Raw genomic sequence first — 18,837 nt, forward strand, 5'->3', positions numbered from 1 at the left:
GTTCAAGCCCCTGGTTCCCCACCTGCAGAGGAATCGCTTCACTGACGGTGAAACAGGTCTGCAGGTGTCTTTCTCTCCCCCTCTCTGTATTCCCCTCCTCTTTCAACATCAATGACAACAATAACTAGAACAAAAATAAAAAACAAGGGCAACAAAAGGGAAAATAAATATTTAAAAAAAACTTTAAAATCTCTACTGTTCATTCTTAGGACAAGAATTAAATTTGTAGGGTGGGGTAGATAGCATAATGGTTATGCAAAGAGACTCTCTTGCCTGAGGCTCTGAAGTCCCAGGTTCAGTCCCCCACATCACCAAAAGCCAGAGCTGTGCAGTGCTCTGGTATTTCTCTGAGTCTTTCTCTCTCTGCATCTCTCTCAAAAAATAAAACAAATAAAATTTTTTTAAAAAATTACATTTGTAATCCATTATGGAGTAGTTTTAAAAAACCCTACTAAGCTATTAAGAATGATGAATTCATCTTCTTCACCTCTTCTTGGACAGAGCTTGAAGAATTCATGTTAAGCCAGAAAGAGAAGGATGAATATGGGATGATCTCATTCATGGACAGAAGTTGAGAATTAAGAACAGAAAGGGGAAACACAAAGTGAAACTTAGACTGTGTTTGGTATATTGAACCAAAGCAAAGGACTCTAGGGTGGAGGTTAGGCTTTCAGGTCCTGGTGTACGATGGTGGAGGAGGATCTAGGCTGGGGGTAAGCTTATTTTGCAGAAAACAGAAATTTTACACATGTACCAGAACTGTATTTGCTGTAAACCATTGATCTCAATTAAAAAAAAAAAAAAAGGGCAGAGCACTCTGGAGAACTCCCAGAAGGCTAGAAATGGACCTACCCTATGACCTTGCAGTTCCTCTCCTGGGGATATATCCTAAAGAACCAAACACACCCATCCAAAAAGATCTGTGTACACATAGAGCAGCACAATTTGTAATAGCCCAAACCTGGAAGCAACCCAGGTGTCCAACAACAGATGAGTGGCTGAGCAAGTTGTGGTCTATATACACAATGGAATACCACTTAGCTATTTAAAATGATGATTTCACCATTTTTAGCCCATCTTGGATAGAGCTTGAAGAAACCATATTAAGTGAAATGTCAGAAACAGAAAGATGAATATGGGATGATGTCATTCATAGGCAGAAGTTGAAAAACAAGATGAGAAGAGAAAATACTAAACAGAACTTGGACTGGAGTTGGTGTATTGCACCAAAGTAAGACTGGGATGAGTGGAAGGGGGGAGTTCAAGTCCTGGAACAGGATGCAGAGGACCTAGTGGGGGTTGTATTGTTGTGTGGAAAACTGAGAAATGTTATGCATGTACATACTATTGTATTTACTGTCGACTGTAAAACATTATTCCAATAAAGAAATTTTTTTAAAAAGTTTACATTTAGCTATGGCAAGCACAATAGTATCCAGGAAGCACTTTGTAGGTTAATGTTCATTTCTGAATTTGTATTCTCTAAACATTTATTTATTGATCAGCCAAAGTGGGCAGATTGGCACAGTATAGTGTGAAAGTAAGAACTAGCAAGGCTGGAAGAGACAGATTGAAATTTGGAACATGATAGAAGAAACACAGAACTACAAAGTCACCTAAGGCATGACTCCTGATCCTGTCATTACCAGTGAAAAATTACAAAAACCTCAATTTTTTCATCTATATGATGGAACAGTCAGCATTTGTCATTGTTTTCCCATGGGATGGTGAGGATTCCTAGGGTAATGTAAGGGAAGTATTTCATTTTGAGGATCCCAAAGGCCATATTGGCAAAGCACACAACATAGGATCAGGCATTCATAACATTAGTGCCCTTCTTTCATAGTCTCCCAGCTTACCTCCCAGTCATGTGGCCCAAAAGAGCTGATAAGGGTGAAGACCCAAAAATTGCTGGCTTGAGGCTGGTTGTCTCCAGCACATGTTATCTATTCTTGCCTCCCAGTCTGCCAAAGACAAACAAGAAAAAAAAGATAACAGGCACCTCTACTGAAGCAAAACAGGTCACATGGAGGAAAATAATACACTTCAAGGACAAATAAGTGAACTACAGCTGGGCATAGAAAGGGTAGATAAAATTTCATGGGAAGTAGGAGCAATTTGTAAAGGGGACATGGCCTTTCAAATTCATCAATGTGAAACTACTAACACCTTCATGTTATTTTCTGTGTCTTCTTTCTTTGCTGTTTAAGTTGCCTATATAAGGTAGAAACTATTTTAATATATGTTTATACTGTTATAAAATTATGTCTGGGCAAAAATGGTTAGCTGTTAAAAATCCTTCAGTTATTTTAAATGTTAAACATCAATATAAAACATGCTGGATAAATTAAGACAGACGAAGCTTTAATGAATTAATATTTGAAAACTTTATTTTGTCAAATGAGCACCAACACAGATTGGAAATATGACAAGAACAATGCACTTTTCTCTAATACTGGATCATTATATACAAATATAGGAAAGGGTGAAGACGAATTATTTGAAAATAATTATCATTGTTACTGAAGCAATGTGACCTGAAAAGTGCCACACACACAAAAACAAGAAAAATAATAACAAAACCCAAACCCAACAAATACAGATTGTAAACACAAGCATAAATAGACAGATTCTGTATTTAAAGATAGTCTCTGCAGGTTGGAAAAAAGGGAACCAAGTCTCTCATCAAAATAGCATATAAAACATACTGGCAAATAGAATTTGGTAAAATGAGAATAGCGTGTTTATTATTGGTTTTACCTTTCACCACTGACAGATTCCATGACTGTATTTTATTGACACATCTATTTCCTATTCCTAAATTACTAACGTTTCCCCCTTTGAGGCAGATTTCTTTAAAAATATGTAAGTTGAATATATGTTCAAGATTGGATTTCTCAGCCCCTTCTTGATCCTGAGACAATCTGACCTTTTCTTTTTTTTTTTTTTTTAAAAAAAGCTGTTTACCTACAATGTATGTGTATTACTTTATTAATGTTTTCTCAACCCCAACCAGTTAATGTTTAACATAATGTGGCTTCTATAACAACTGGAGTCCTGGGATGCATGATGAATACACTCAAATCTCAATAGATTTGACTCTGCTTGATCTTCACAAACAACAGATTTCCTTCATGGTCTGTAAAAGTTGAGCACACAAAGGAAGATATAGGAGCAAACCAGCAACAAGTCCATGCACAGGAAAACAAAACCATTGTGGTTTATGCCGTTGGTCCGCTCAGAAATAAACCAAACCAGAGAGAAAAAGCAGTAAAACCTTATGTGCTCAAGATGTAAACTGTAAGTAGAGTGTCCCCAGTAAAAAAGAAAGCAGGAGGCACAATTCAAGTGCTATACATACATATGCGCGTACACACACACACACACACACACACACACACACACTCATTCACTCTTAATAGCAAGATTCTAACTGACTCACTCTAAGTTGTTACAAAATTCACTTATTTAATTTCTTTTCTTTTCTAGTCAATACTGGTGCAAGAAAATATTTCAGAGTCTGTTCTACTGGGGTGGAACTGCAGGGAGGTATTGCTTTATTACCTCCATCCAGACTAAAGTGATAAGAGACCTTTTTCTATTTCTCCTTTTCCAAAAGAGTATAATGGTGATCACTGTTTCCCTTAATATATACTTCAAGAAGCGCAGAGGAAACCACAGAATTTAAAAATAAAAATAAAAAGTGCTCTCAGGGTATCTGAGAAAACAGCACCAAATATATTATTTAAAAAATTAAATATTATTTACAGAAGTCTATTTCACAACTGCCTCTTTTATATATATATCCAATATCCACTTTAAAATCTTTTTATAAAGGGGACACCTCTTCTTCACACACTGATCTACCAGTAAAGATTTGCTCTATCCTGACAATCTCCATGATTTTACTGTCATAGGAGTTGGGGCAGCACTCAGTCAGGTCCAGCTGACAATCTGTGGACATCTCATTTTATCGGTACTTGATTCACTTGATTCAGATCAAACCATGATTCATATCAGCAGCCTGAGACTTATATGGTAGGTGTGTAATTCAAAGCAACCAAGGTCCTATGACCTTGAGTGGCACAGGAGAGATGGAATCAGTGAGTCTGCTGGCTGAACTTCAGTTGAAAATGAAGGCAGCTTCTGGCTGAAGTACCGAACTTCAGGCCCTTACCTTTCTCACTTCTCCCTTTCCCTTTCTCTACTCCCCACACCCAACTGAAGCTTTACCATCAAACTCAGTTCCCTAGACTCGCCAGGGATAAGTGGGATGAGGTCTTTGGTTATGTTCTGAGCTAATAATTTAATGAGAAAACTAAAGAATGAACTGACTAAACAGTCATGCGTTGAGAACATTCCCACCGCTCAGCTGAGGTCTCTCTGACACTGTGAAACTTTAGACAAACCATAATGGAGCTAAATTTATTATAAGAAGCACTTTTGGTTTCATTGACACAAAGGGAAAGCCTAATGAGTTGTTTTTTTCCCTACAGCTATGGTGAAGCAAACATTCTCTCTCCTCAGATCTACTGCATCAAGCATAGTGCCATGTACATACATAATGAATGCTTGATAGATAGCAAATGGGGGTGAGGGACCAGAACTGGGGTCTAACTGAAGCTTCTTCTGATCATGTAACAGACAGAGGAGGCCCCATTCCCAAGGAAGAAAAGTAGCACACTGATCTTCTTGAAAACTCTAGGGCACCCATGTTTGGTTTCTATGTCACCACATCCTATTTTCAGTTTCAAAAACAAAATACCTGTTTTCTTTTAATCAAAAAGAGAATCAATAGCCATGACATTCCCTGAGTAAAGGGGTTAATCAAAATCCAACAAACAAAGGCCACTACCTTCATAGGGTTAGAGAGGAGAATCTGTAACTTCTGGGCTAGCAAGCCAGCTTAGGAATGTTAAAGTTGAATTTGTTTTTTAAATTGACATCTGGGGCCTGGAAGTCTAAGGAAATCCACACCCACCCCACCTCCCACCACCCCCCACCCCGGAGAAGAAATGAGCAGAAATGAAATGTTTCTGAACCTCTGTATGCTTTTTAGTAATGTAGGGAATAGGTTAGGTAGTGATGGGAATACTGGCATTTGTAACTTGAAATTTGATACTGAGTCTAAAACTTAATCTCCCAGGGCTATTAAAGCACTGAAAGATGTGGGCAAAAAGTCTTTGGGAACAAAATTCAATTTTTAAGACCCTTCTGTCTGACAGAGGCAGTCTATTGCTAGCCCTGGAGCTACCTTTCCCTTCTCAGGTAATCCATTTCACAATTAACACAAAGTCACAAAAGGGCAGGCATTTCCACCACGGACTCTCACCCTGTAGGAATTTGGTTCAATTCTGAAAATGTCGTGAATTGGCTGCTTTAATTTTGGTTAACCAATTTTGTAGATTCTTGTTTCTCTATAAACTCACTTTTTGTGACTTTTAAGGTGACTTTTCCTATGAAATGAGGCTACTTGGAGAATGAGATGCTGAGAATTACCTAACATAATCTACATATATCTTAACAATAATAACATTTTCTGTCTAAGCAATAAAATTAACTCAGTTAAATGAGTTTCCGTCATGCACCATATACTGGCTGAATTGCTGTAGAACAGACTTCACAGTGTTGATTAAATGTAACAAACGCCTCTCTCTCATGAGCCTTAACAGGGATTTGTTCTCTATACCCCAAATATAATCAAGTCCAGATGGGAAGGTAGGGGGGCAGGACTAGGGGGGCTACGGGGATACTGAATTTAGTAATTTGCAGTCTGACTTTGAATCTGAAGCCCTCTCCAATGCGGGGCTGCATTTATATGGAGTTCTCTTCACACAAAAACAAGCCTACAAGAACAGCTAGAGGCATGAAGAAATCTACCAATCAGGTTATCACTAAGCACAAAGCCTTGCGACTTTGTTTTCCATAGTCTACAATGACAGAACTGGAGAAAATACCCACAACTCTATATACAAAGAATTGCTGATCTCACTGAAGCCATTGCATACCAAAGAGGAAAGATGTACCTAACCTGTAAAGGTTTAAATTAAGCCTAAACTATTCTTGGCATTGCCCCACCCCACCCCTTTCCTTGCCACAACACACTTCTCTTATTTAGGGTCAGAAAACAAGGTCAGGATTGCTAACTGGTTTCATTTTTTTTTTTGGCCCAATATCTCAAGTCTTTTTTGCACAGGATCCCAAACTGCAGCCCCCTCTGTTCCCTGATCTTTGTAATTACTGATTTTATTTGGTTGCTGGTCAAAGCCATTGTGATGTTTGGATCTTTGCACCCATTATAAGTGGCATTCCCCTTTTCTCACCCATGGTGGCTGAAGAGGCAGAGATTTCCCAGAAGAGCAGTGAGGCATCATTCATCAAAAACCACTTGGGCACTTTATCCAAGTGCACTCATTGCCACCAGTACATATCCCCCAACCAGCCCAGGAGAACCAGGATCCTGCCCTGACAGGAGAATTAGGGTCCCCTCTTGTGCTCATCTGATTAATGGTGTCAGGAACAGAAGCTTCTGATCAGAGAGAATGCAGTCATGAGGTATTTTTTTTTTCTCTTTGTCCTTTTAGACAAGTCAATTATTTCAAGCCTAAGTTATCAGGTCTCCAGGAATAGCACAATTTTGTTCCTATCTCTACCCCCTCTTGCCCCTGCCCCCCCCGGGGCTATTAATGGTCCCCCACTTTCCCCTCTTCTTTACACCCCTGTGCCATGCACTGCTCTCCTGACAAGCAGCCATCAGGCAGCTCTAGCATGAACCCTGAGGCTTTATCAAAGTGGGCTGCCGACATGCAGTCAGGCATCTGTTCCTTTTGTTGTTTTGTTTTTAGCCAACACTAGAACAGAGAGAGAAGCCAGGATCAACTCACAAACAGATACAAAGCAAAGAGACAGAGAGACAGCAATTTAGAGGCCAGTCACCAGAAAGATGGTGTCAGGGTAGGAGGATGCCCCAAATGGCAAGGCCCCTAAATGGATGGAACCAAGTGTTCAGTCACTCTCTCACGCTTGGGTAGAATATTCAGTTGGATGGTGTTCACATGGACACTGGGTTGGGTGGAGGGTCTCCGATCAGTCCCAGCCATTGTCCTTGATCATGTGTGCTAGTTCAATGATGTATTTGCCTTCTTTATATTTCTGGCTACTTTCAAAGGCATGTTCCTAGAAAACACAAAGGAGAAATAGCATCAGTGACTGCATCTAAGCAGGTGACTTTTACAGTATAGGAGCAAATGTGAAGTCAACAACAGTCATCAGGACAGCTAGAGTGTACTCACACTCACTGTAAGAGTGTACCCACACTCACTGTAAGAATTCCCACCACTCATGCATGCAACACCCCTCTAATTAGTAACAGAAACACTAGTGACAACACCAGGGCTTTCTCAATCTTATTTAATTAAATATTCTAAATTCAAGTATTATCAACAGTATTTCTTCAAGATACATTTTTAATTATCTTTATTTATTGGATAGGGACAGCCAGAAATCAAGAGGGTGATAGAGAGGGAGACAGACAGAGAGACACCTGCAGCACTACTTCACCACTTACAAAGCTTTTCTCCTGCAGTGGGAACCCAGGGCTTGAACCTGGGTCCTTGCACATTGTGATACATGTGCTCAACCAGGTGCGCCACTACCCGGCCCCTAAGATACATATTTTTAAAGATTTGCTTGTTTGCTTATGAGAAAGACCAGGGCAGTGCTCTTCTCTGGTATATGCAGCTCCAGGGATTGAATGCAGGTCCTCATGCACCTTCTCTGGCTTCTTTAGGGTCTGCCTTCATTCAAGTCACTGCCCAAATGTCCCCGATGGCAACTATTTTACTTAATGTTCCCAGCTTTCCCCAACAATATCCTTTCCTCTTTCTACTCTGTCACTTCTACTACAGTATAACTTGCTTATCTTATTTGGTTTATTTTGTCTCTCCTACTATTAATATATAAAGACCATGGCTGAGACCCACATTTGATTTTCTTCATAGCTGTACACCTAGTACTTGGAAGATTATTTGACACATAATAAATCTTCAATAAATAACTATTGAATGTGTGTTACTATTGTTCCATTAGTAGGACAAATGAATAATTTGCCCTATGGATATACTCATAAAGAGTGTCTGTCATTCCTGCTAGCTTCTAGGAATACAAGAAAGTCTGGTTTGCATTTATTGTATTTTGCTTTGTTTTGATTTAATTTATTTCATTTGCCATTATCAGGGCTTCACCACTCTGGGCCAGTTTTTTTCAGAAGGGGTTGGGGAGATTATCATCGAACCAAAACTTCCTCCAGTGTGCTAAGGACCAGCCTCAGATATGTGCATGACAAAGCAGACATTATCCACATGACTAATTCTGTCATTCCTTAGTTATAAACTTAATCTGTGCTTTTCTTTTTTTTAAATACACATTTTGTAAAGATTTATTTATTTGCTAATAAGAAAGGTAGGAGGAGAGAGAACCAGACATCACTCTGGTACATGTGCTGCCAGGGATTGAACTCAGGACCTCATGCTTGAGAATCCAATGCTTTATCAGCTGCACCACCTCCCAAATAACTAACCTGTGCTTTTTCTAAGCTTATAAAGATATTGGTCAAAAGAAACAAAGCACTGGGAGTCCAAACAGATCTCTCCTTTTTTTTTTTTTTTTTAGTTTATCTTGCTGCTTCTGTGTCAAAGTTTTTAATCTGTTTTTTCTTTTCTCCAGGCTGGCAGAAGCTCTATTAATTCCAGGCTGAAGAACCTAGTAGCCTTGAAACCCTACCTATCTCCCAGGCCTCCAGAGAGAAAACTCAACACAAAGAACCTGGCAGGTTACCATTCCAAACTTATAGTAGTGTGGGCTCTTCCAACTCATAAGGCCCACCAAAAGAAGTCTTGCACTGATTTTAAACAAAGGGCTGGCTATGCATAAAATCATTCCGGTGTATCAAATGAAAAACATTGGCCATCAGAATCATTAGATGGCAAGGCTCTTCTACAGAAGAGACAGACATCAGTTCTTCCCAATATTCACTCACTCAACTAAACCAATGTAACCAGGGCCTCCATGCCATGTTTTACTTTCAACTGTATCCAGAGGTGTGAAGCCCGAGATTTCAACCTTCCAAATCCAATAATCTGGTAAGACCTTTCCTAACTCATGGGATTCCCTAGTTCCATTTCAAAGGCCACATTCCCTAACAAAGTTACTGACTCTAGATATAGAACAGGGCCTAAGGGACAGGGAGCATGTGCTCATGCATCCATAAGTTAGGGGAAAATATGTACCTCAAAGTGAAAGTGCTCAAAAGCCTTCTGTGAGTAGACTTAGACTCAATAAGTATCACAAGCAAGTAGAAAGAACTAAAGAAGACACCATAAAGTACCTTATCAAGTATTTGCTACTTAGTCCTAGAAACCCTCCTCTCATACCCCATACTTCTCTCAATCACTTTAAGTCTAACCTTGTCAGATGAGTAAGGACTACAAAAGCTGGATAAGGGCAAGAGACAGGCACACTTTAAAGATGGCCTTTTTGGGCAATTTCAAGCCACTCCATCATCTGGTGCCCTATTCTGGGGATACTTGGGTTCCCACAAATAGTCGATGGGTCCAGACCTCTAACAGATTCCTCCCTTCACTATCACTGGTCACTTCTATCAGGAATGTCATCAGAAACCCTCTTGTGGGCCTTTCCAGGATCATGCCTTCACTGCAGAGCAGCAATGATAGGGTCTGCCCCCACTCTCTGAAGGGAGGCTAGATCAGCCTACTCTGCCACTTGAGGAAGAAGGGTCCTGATAGGAGTGCAGCCTAGATGTTCCTAGCTGTGGCTAAGGACTGAGAGCTTACAACAGTGAGGTTACACAGGCTCCTGTGCTAAATATGAATATATATGGGCCCTAGATCAGATTGATGAAGTTAACAGTTAATGGTATTTATATACTCTTCTCATATTTGGGAGCTACTCTCTGCCTTAATCTAGCTTTCTAGTCTTATTTTCAACTGTGACACCATCTTCCCAGATAATACTTTTAGTCCACCTGCATGATAACTGTCAGGTTCAGGCAAAAATTACCAAAGTCAGGGGCCATATGAGACATACTTTTAAAAAGACTTCCCAATATCTTCCCACACAAACACCTCTAGTCTAAATTGCCTTATCCCCACCTGAGGATGCCTGTTCATTGAACAATCTGCTTTATATCTTACTGCCTGGAAGTCACCAAATTGCAGGTGCTATGATGATGCCATCCTGACCTCCCGAGACAAAAGACCTCACTAATGTGCCCTGGACCCACACCTCTTCAGAGCCCTATACCACTAGGGAAAGACAGAAACAGGCTAGGGGAAGAGGAAGCAGTTACAGAAACCAGACCTTCTACTTTCCACACCCCATAAGGAATTTTGGTCCCTGCTCCCAGAAAGGGATAAAGAATAGGGAAAATTCCAATAGGGAGAAAAGGACACGAAACCCTAATGTTGGGAAAGGTGTGGAATTGTACCCCCTTTTATCTTACAATCTTGTTAATCATTATTACTAAATCAGTAATAAAATTAAAAGATTCATTCAAATTAGTAAGTAACTGAATCCAAGTATTAATTGGTTCTGTGCAGCACTGAATATTAACTGTATCTTCTGTTTCCAAGTTCAGAGGTTTTGTATTTCAGAACAGGAGTTTAGACTAGTCTCTTGATAAGAGGAAGTATTCCATAAATGAAGAGGAGAGAGATACAGAGAGGGCTGACAGAATATGGAGTATGTACCACACACATACAAGAGCTGTGGGTTCAGCAGCAATTTTCTTTACATGTCAATCCCCCCCCAACACATATATACACAGTAGGAAATGTGGTCTGGGAGTTGCACACATTACCATGAGGACCCAGGTCCAAGTCCCATGTCCCCACCTACAGGGGAGGAGCTTCCCAAACAATTAAACAGTATTGTAGCTGTTTCTTTTTCTCTTTCCCACCATCCCTTCTATTTCTCTCTTTTTCTATCAGAGAAGAAGGAGAAGGAGAAGAAACAAAAAGAGAAGGAAGAGAGGAAGACCATTTAATCTGAGCCTTAGTAAGAAGGAAAGCAATTCAATTTCTATTTTAGGCTTATGGATTTATGTTTTGCCTGCAATTTAAAACATTTTCAATGACAAGAGGTAGGGAAACAAAAGTTGGGCAGAACAATGCCAGATAGCTGTCCATCCTGGCATCACAAAACACTAATGGAGGTTTTTTTCCCCCTTAATCCTGAAAATTCAAGAGAGAGCTGTAAAAGAAAATCTAAAGAAACTGCTGCTTCATTACACACTCTACCTATATCATTTTAATTTGCATTTCTTTTTTGTAAAGCTTGTCATGTCTGAGGCACTAAAGGTCTTAGGCATGCATATATATAATTATTATTATTGGATAGAGACAGTGAGACATTAAGAGGGGGGAGGGAGAGACACATGCAGGCCTTCTTCAAGACTTGTGAAGCTTTCTCCTTGCAGGTGGGGACCAAGGGCTTGAATCCGTGCCCTTGTGCACTGCAATGTGTGTGCTTAACCAGGTGTGCCACCACCTAGCACCTTTAGTTGGCATTTCTATGTTTATTTATGATGTTTTGGACCAGAGCACCACTTAGCTCTGCCTACTGGTGGTACAGAGGATTGGACCTGGGGCCTCTTGCATGGAAGTTCTATATGCTATCACAGTACTACTTACCTGAACACTTCCCATTTAAAATTTTTACTAAAGTAGAACCATAGTTTATTTACTTATTGGATAGAAACAGAGAAGTTGAGAGGGGAGTGGGAAGTAGAAAGGAAGAGAGGCAGAAAGACATCTGTAACCCTACTTCACCATCGTGAAGCTTTCCCTCTGCAGGTGGTGACAAGGGGCTTGAGCCCGGGTCCTTATGCAATATACAATGTGTGTGCTTAACCAGGTATGCCACCACCTGGCTCTGGACCACACTTTTTCATCTGTCTTCTTTTGTTCAATATTTTTGCTTAAATCATTTCTTTTCTTTCTCTCTTTCTTCCTTTATTATTTTATTTATTTATTTTTTTTATTTTATTAATTTAATTTACTTATCTATTATTTGTATCCAAGGTTACTGCTGAGGCTTGGTGCCTGCACAACAAATCCACTCATCCCATGGCCATTTTTCTATTTTTTGGATAAGAGAGAGAAATTGAGAGGGCTGGGGAAGATAGACAGATAGATAGATGGGCCTGCAGAGCTGCTTCACTTGTGAAGTGACACTCACCCCATGCACACAGGTGAGGATCCTGGGTCTTTACTTTTCAAACTATGTGCATTTAACCCAGTGCGCTACTATCCATCCCCCCTAAATCCTTTCATATTTTTTAAAAGATTTTATTGATTAATTAGTGAGAAAGATAAGAGGAGAGAGCGAAAGAACCAGACATCACTCTGGTACATGTGCTGCCAGGGACTGAACTCAGGACTCCATGCTTGAGAGTTTGATGCTTCATCTTCTGCCACCTCCCAGACTACAAGAATTTTTTACAGAGGTTTTACAGGTTTCACAGCTAAGGAAAAGAGGAAGCATGAGTAGGGCAGACAGATGAGAGTGCCGGGCACTACCCCAAGAGCTTAGTTTCTGTCCTGGTCTAACACAATTCACAAGACCTTGGAAAGCAAGCAGAAAACATTCTCCTGGTGTGATGTCTCAGTGAGGCCCCTCAGTACTTACATATTTCCAGCCAAGAGTGGTTTTGCAGTTTTCACAGTAAATGTCTGCGACTGCATGCAATCCGGTTAGCAACACTCGCTCTTCTGCAGGCCCACAGCCCACGTTAACTCTATGCCAAGTGACAGAGAGAGAGAGAGAGAGAGAATTAGTCACATGTTCATCATCAGCTTACAAGAAGAGATTTTAGTAAAATAAATAGGTAAATACATAACCAGGAACAGCTGCCTCAAGTGAATCAAACATAAGGAAGGGCATCGTTTATAGTTGGAGTCAATGACAACCCTCAAAAGGTAGCCACATGGAAAAGTCTGTGGAAATGAATTTCAAAACTGATTTAGTAAGTTTCCTAAAAATGATTTTCATGGTTGGTACTTTTCTTGGAATTGTTCTAACAAAAGCTTTTGATTCTGTGACTTTAGGTGACAAGACTTACAACCACCCTGTGAAGTCCATAGCCATGGGCAATAGTTCTCACAGCTAAAGAAATCCAACATGAGGATACAGTCTTGTCCTGATCACAAAGGTGAGTGACTCCTGGGTACCGAATATACTCTCTACTCCTTCACAGGGCACATACTATTTCATGCTGAACATACTGGATTTCCATGTTCAAAATTCATCAGGCTCTTAAGTAAATCTCACCTTCCTTTCCAAGGGAAGATCTATGGTAGACTGCATCTGCAGGAATGGGTAGGGACTCTTCACTGAGTCCTTCCCTCTTACCTTATGTCCGTTAGCAGACTTTCACATCTAATCTACCCTCTTTTTCTTGTCCAGTGAGGCAGCTCAGACCTAGCTATGATACATCCATGCGGACGTTCTCTCAGAAGTGAGCCATCTTTTCAATGTGCCCATAGGGGTTAGTGAATTTAGTGTTTTGAGCCAAAGATGCTGCTCAAAAAGTTTCCCAAAGATAACTGGCTACCATTTGTGGAGAGTAGTGCTCTGCTGAGTCCTTACTGTGGCACAGAGGGAAGGGTCTGCTGTTTTATTATCATTGAATGTTGCCAGTCAATACTCTTCAAAATCTGCACCCAAGAATGAATATACCAGTCTAGGACACTCACACTGAGTTAAAGAGGTATGCTCGTCCTTGACTTCCTTGGAACGACTGAAATACAAGAAAACAAATCAATAGTTAGATATCTGTTTCACCCACCCATTCAGGAAGCCAGCCCCAAATCACAATAATCATGACCTAGGATTGACACAGCAAAAAGGGAGTAGTGAACCAGTTAACAGTCCAGCTGGCAGATGGCACAAGGGGAGGAGGAAAAAGCAGAATAAACAGTTACACAGCTTGGGCCTGCCCACATTTGGACTGTTTTCACTAGACCAGGTGAAAAAGAGATGGAAAAATCAAATCCTTTCATTAAAGTTTTCACATGCCCACCCAGCCTCACCTGATATAATTAATCCACCTATATAATTAACCCTCCTGGGATAAATCACTTTGGTCTTCCCTAGTTCACCTGATTTCAGTCATCTATTCTGGCCACAGCTCTCCTTATATTGGCAAAATCATGAAACTACTGAGTTGTTGGAAAAGTCATGATACATTTTTCTATGCAAAAATAGTTGCTAAGTTTTCCAATAAAATAGTAAACAGTATATTGCTTGCCCATTTGGCCCAGCCCTGCAGAAAATAGCCAAGACTCTTTAGTGCAAAAATAATCAAACCCGCAGGCCTCATTTGCCTTGCCTTTCTTACTGTCATGAAAGTTACAGTCTTCCTAAATGGGAGCAAGGGAGCTCTCATTTTGTGATGTAAGCAATTTGATCTCCAGATCACAGGAATTCTCATTATATGACAATCTCCTTTTAACTTCCAGCTTAAATATGAGCTTCTTGCTTCTAGCTGGAGGGTGGCAAGAAACAGAAGAAACAGGAGCCAGAGCCTGCCATGCAACTTAGCATCCACTTCTACTACCACTGGCCCTCCCTATCCATGTCTTCCTCCTTTGATTACACTGACATGTCTGGCTGACATGAACCAGCTGTGTTCTGCATTGCTGCCTGCATTTTTAATGTGTTCTAACAGTCATATCCTGAAGTAAATGTCCTACTCTTCTCTGAAGATTACTCTAAGAATAAGCATTTAAAAAAGAAAGAATAAGTATGCAAACAAATCAATGAGGAACTTTCCCATAACCTGTTACTCAGTGGCTGGAGAAATCTGAAAGTGACTGGTTAATAGGTTACCAGACAGTAGGAGAGAACCAGACAGGACACAGATCACTAAACAGGAGACAATCATTGTCTCAGAATTTTAGGGCTGGGCTGCAATCAACCAGAAAGGAAAAAGTCTTGATTTACAGAAAAAACGCTTGGGCAGAGGGGCAGCTAGATTAGACTGTTGGCTGATTTCAACAGTCAAATGCACTATACGTTTTCTTTCCCAGGTATAGCTTGATGAACAAGTGGATGTTCCCCAGCGACTGCTCAGACCTAAAATTGATTCTCTTTCTTTGGGTCTTGAAATATCCCTGAAGGAAATAGTGTCCAAAAGTAGATCTGAGCATCTAAGGTGGTCAGTTTCAAAACCTGGAACTTGGAAGTGCATGCCAAGTTTTTGGATGAGACAATGTCTCATCAAGTTTCTCACCAAGTCCTTTGCTCTAGTCAGGGTGAACCACATGAAGTTCCAGGAACGTATTTCCCAACTTTGTCCAAGATGTTGATGTTTTCCCTGATGGGGAGGCTCTTCCACCTGACCAATCCTAAGCTTTGGCTTAGACACCTTTCATAAGGCATTTCCTGATGTCCCCAGGAAAAAGTACCCACCAGTGCCTGTGCTTTGGATATTTCTTTCTCTGTTTATGCTTATTTGTGCCTCTTTAACTAGATTGTGAACTCCCTGGAAACCTGATTCATGTCTTCATTCTCTCTCTGAATCACCAGAGCACAGCACATACATCTGACATGACAAACAGTAGGCATTTTATTAAATATTTATTCCACAAGTTGGAATTGCACAAGGAATTGCCTCTAGTTTCCCTTTTAGCTTCTTTTGTTTGGCTTCTTTCTTTCATTTTTATGCAGTGCCAGAGACTAGAACCTAAAGTTTCGTAACTGCACGTTACCACTGAGTGGCCTCCCCAGTCCAATTGCCCATTCCTTATTTCTTAGAAAGTGAGAGAAAGGAGAGGGTGGGGGAGAGAGAGGAGAGACCACAACACCACTCCATCATAAATGGAGCTCCTCTGGAGTCATCTGTGCCGCTCCCGTTTGGCGCTGGAGCTAGAACCCAGGGCCTCATGCACAGAAAGATATAAGCTCCACGAGGTGAGCTGTCTTCCCACCCTTTGTGTCATGTCATGCAGCAGAACTCTTTTAAGGCTCACTATGCTGCTATAGATAAACATAAGTATGATACACAGTATATTTATTTGCTTTTTAAATTGCATCCTAGGCTGTTTGTGTATATCTACCAAAGTTTGTTAATTTGGGGGTTAATATCTCTTTGGTCACTGAGACTTCACTACTCAGGGTTAACTTTTTCAGATCAAGACAGAGAGAAGTTTCCTCCGGTACAGCTGAGTTGAGTTCCTGGCTCATGTGCATATCAAAGCAGGTGTACTACCTAAGTACACTATCTTATATTTTATTTTATTCCTATTCCTCTTCCTCCTTTTAAACCAGAGCACTGCTCAGCTCTGGCTTTTGGTGGTGTGGGGGATTGAACCTGGGATTTCAAAGCCTTAGGCATGAGTCTTTTTGCATAATCATTATGCTATTTCCCCCTGCTGAGTTATCTTACACATTTTTGGTTTGATCTTAATAAGGGACTTGGAATAGTTTACCTCTAAGTTCTCTTCTAGTCCCAAACTTATATTCATTTATAATTCCACTACATGATGGATAATTGGGAGTGCAATCCTCTAAGAAACACTTGCCAAGATCTAAGTTCCCAACTTAGAAAAACTGCCTATGGGAAACAAATTCTTGAATATGGCAGACAGGAAAATGACAATACAAAAACAACATAATTTCATCACATATAACAGGAAACTATTTTTTTTTGTTTTTTTTTTATATATTTATTTTCCCTTTTGTTGCCCTTGTTGTTTACTGTTGTTGTAGTTATTGTTATTGATGTCATTGTTGGATAGGACAGAGAGAAATGGAGAGAGGAGGGGAAGACAGAGAGGAGGAGAGAAAGATAGACACCTGTAGACCTGCTTCACTGCCTGTGAAGTGACTCCCCTGCAGGTGGGGAACCGGGATCCTTATCCCGGTCCTTGCGCTTTGTGCCACGGGCACTTAACCCACAGTGCTATCGCCCGACTACCGACAGGAAAAGATATTTATTTCTCCAATACTTAATATACCATCTACAATCTGCTAGGCACATTTAGGAATGCAGGAAGAGAGGCAGTATTGTACAATTTTCTAGGGTAACAGACTTCCCAGAATGTACAAAAGAAAACTCCAGGTTTGAAAAAAATATTAGGAATTTAAAGTATATTTTATTTTTTTAATCTTTATTTATTCCCTTTTTGTTGCCCTTGTTTTACTGTTGTAGTTATTGTTGTTATTGATGTCATCATTGTTGGATAGGACAGAGAGAGATAGAGAGGAAGGGAAAACAGGGAGAGAGAAAGATAGATACCTGAAGACCTGCTTCACCGCTTGTGAAGTGACTCCCCTGCGGGTGAGGAACCTGAGGAACTAGGATCCTTGAGCCAGTCCTTGTGCTTTGTGCCATGTGTGTTTAACCCACTGCACTACCATCCGACTCCCAATTTAAAGTATTTTTATCTTTAAAAAGGAAGTCTTACTAAACAGTTATAATCTATGGAGTACCACTGGAATCTCCCCATGAGTCTCATTGTGGGGAAAGGGGAGGGAGGATTTACAGTGGTGTGATTCATCTTCTTTTGCTTTCAGTATATTATGAATACTATTACTCCATTATTTAAGTGCTACAGGATGCTGATGATATAAAAATCAGGATTTTTCCATTAGGGAAAAATAGACACAGGCTAGAGGTATGGACCAACCTGCCAACGCCCATGTCCAGCAGAGAAATAATTACAGAAGCCAGACCTTCCACCTTCTGTATCCCATAAAGAATTTTGGTCCATACTCCCAGAGGGGGTAAGTATTAGGGGAAGATGACCAGAGGACTCTGGACTCCAATTCCATCAGGACCAGAAGAGAAAAGGGGGGGAGGGGAGTACTCACAGAACTGTGGTGAGTATCTTATTTTGTAAATCAATGTTAAATCACTAATAAAAAATTTTTTTAATCAGGATTTTTTTTTGTCCTGGGTTTCAGTGCTTCAGGGTCAACTATTCCAAAGAGAGGAAAAAGAAGAGAAACCACAACATGAAATATTCCCCCCAGTGACAGGGTTGGGGTAGGTCACACAATGGTTATGCAAAAAGACTCTCATGCCTGAGGTTCCAAAGTCCCAGGTTCAGTCCCACACACCACTATAATCCAGAGGTGACTAGTGCTCTGGTAAAAAGTAAATAATAAATAAATAAATATAATAAAAACTCTCCCCGTGCTGTAGTACTCAGTAAGTACCAGAGAGTTGAAATTGGGTCCCATACATGGCAAAGCTGGCACTCTCCCAAGTAAGCTAACTCACCAGCCCTTAAAATCTCTCTCTCTCTAATGAAATGTCTCATAAATCTGTATATCATCCTTGTACAGGAGACATATCTTCTCTATATTGTTCCAATTTTAGGATGTGGACTGCTAAAGCAAGCACTGGGATCAGGGTCTTTAAACATGGGATACTTGCAATTTTTTTTGTAATGGGATATAATGTGATGAAGAATTTCACTTACATGAACACAAAGATAAGTTATGTGTTTTTCTAGCAAAAATGTAAGCATTCCAAACTAGCTGACCTTTGTGATAAAAAGTAGTGAATAGGAGTGTACAACTTGGTAGTATTAAACAAAAACTACAACACTTGGATTCCCTCCCCCAAATACAATGAGCCTAGACCTTTACTTAACAGATCCCTGTCTCCACCCTCATAGCTCACTTCCATCAGGAACATCAGCTTACATACACCTGTCTTTATCCCTCTGGGAGCATGGACCCAAGATCATTATGGGGTGCAGGAAATGGAAGGTCTGGCTTCTATAACTGCTTCCCTCCTGAACATGGGCA

The 18,837-nt window shown here is 40.4% G+C and overlaps 1 protein-coding gene and 1 non-coding gene across 2 annotated transcripts in view; both read right to left on the reverse strand.

Moving 5' to 3' along the window:
* Positions 1 to 2,372: 2,372 nt before the first annotated feature.
* Positions 2,373 to 18,837, reverse strand: part of YPEL2 (yippee like 2) — a 71,035-nt gene continuing 54,570 nt past the window's right edge. Inside the window, exons 3-5 of the mRNA XM_060203851.1 lie at positions 13,773 to 13,816; positions 12,706 to 12,814; positions 2,373 to 7,176 (exon numbers count right to left, since the gene is read on the reverse strand). Coding sequence (XP_060059834.1) covers positions 7,087 to 7,176; positions 12,706 to 12,814; positions 13,773 to 13,816 — 243 coding nt within the window. The 3' untranslated portion in view covers positions 2,373 to 7,086. The remainder of the gene's footprint in view (positions 7,177 to 12,705; positions 12,815 to 13,772; positions 13,817 to 18,837) is intronic.
* Positions 18,325 to 18,427, reverse strand: LOC132542265 (U6 spliceosomal RNA). The gene has a single exon (XR_009553366.1). It is a non-coding gene; the product is annotated as a U6 spliceosomal RNA (small nuclear RNA).

The sequence above is a fragment of the Erinaceus europaeus genome, chromosome 12 (genome assembly GCF_950295315.1).
Source record: "Erinaceus europaeus chromosome 12, mEriEur2.1, whole genome shotgun sequence".
Taxonomy (NCBI): Eukaryota; Metazoa; Chordata; class Mammalia; order Eulipotyphla; family Erinaceidae; genus Erinaceus; species Erinaceus europaeus.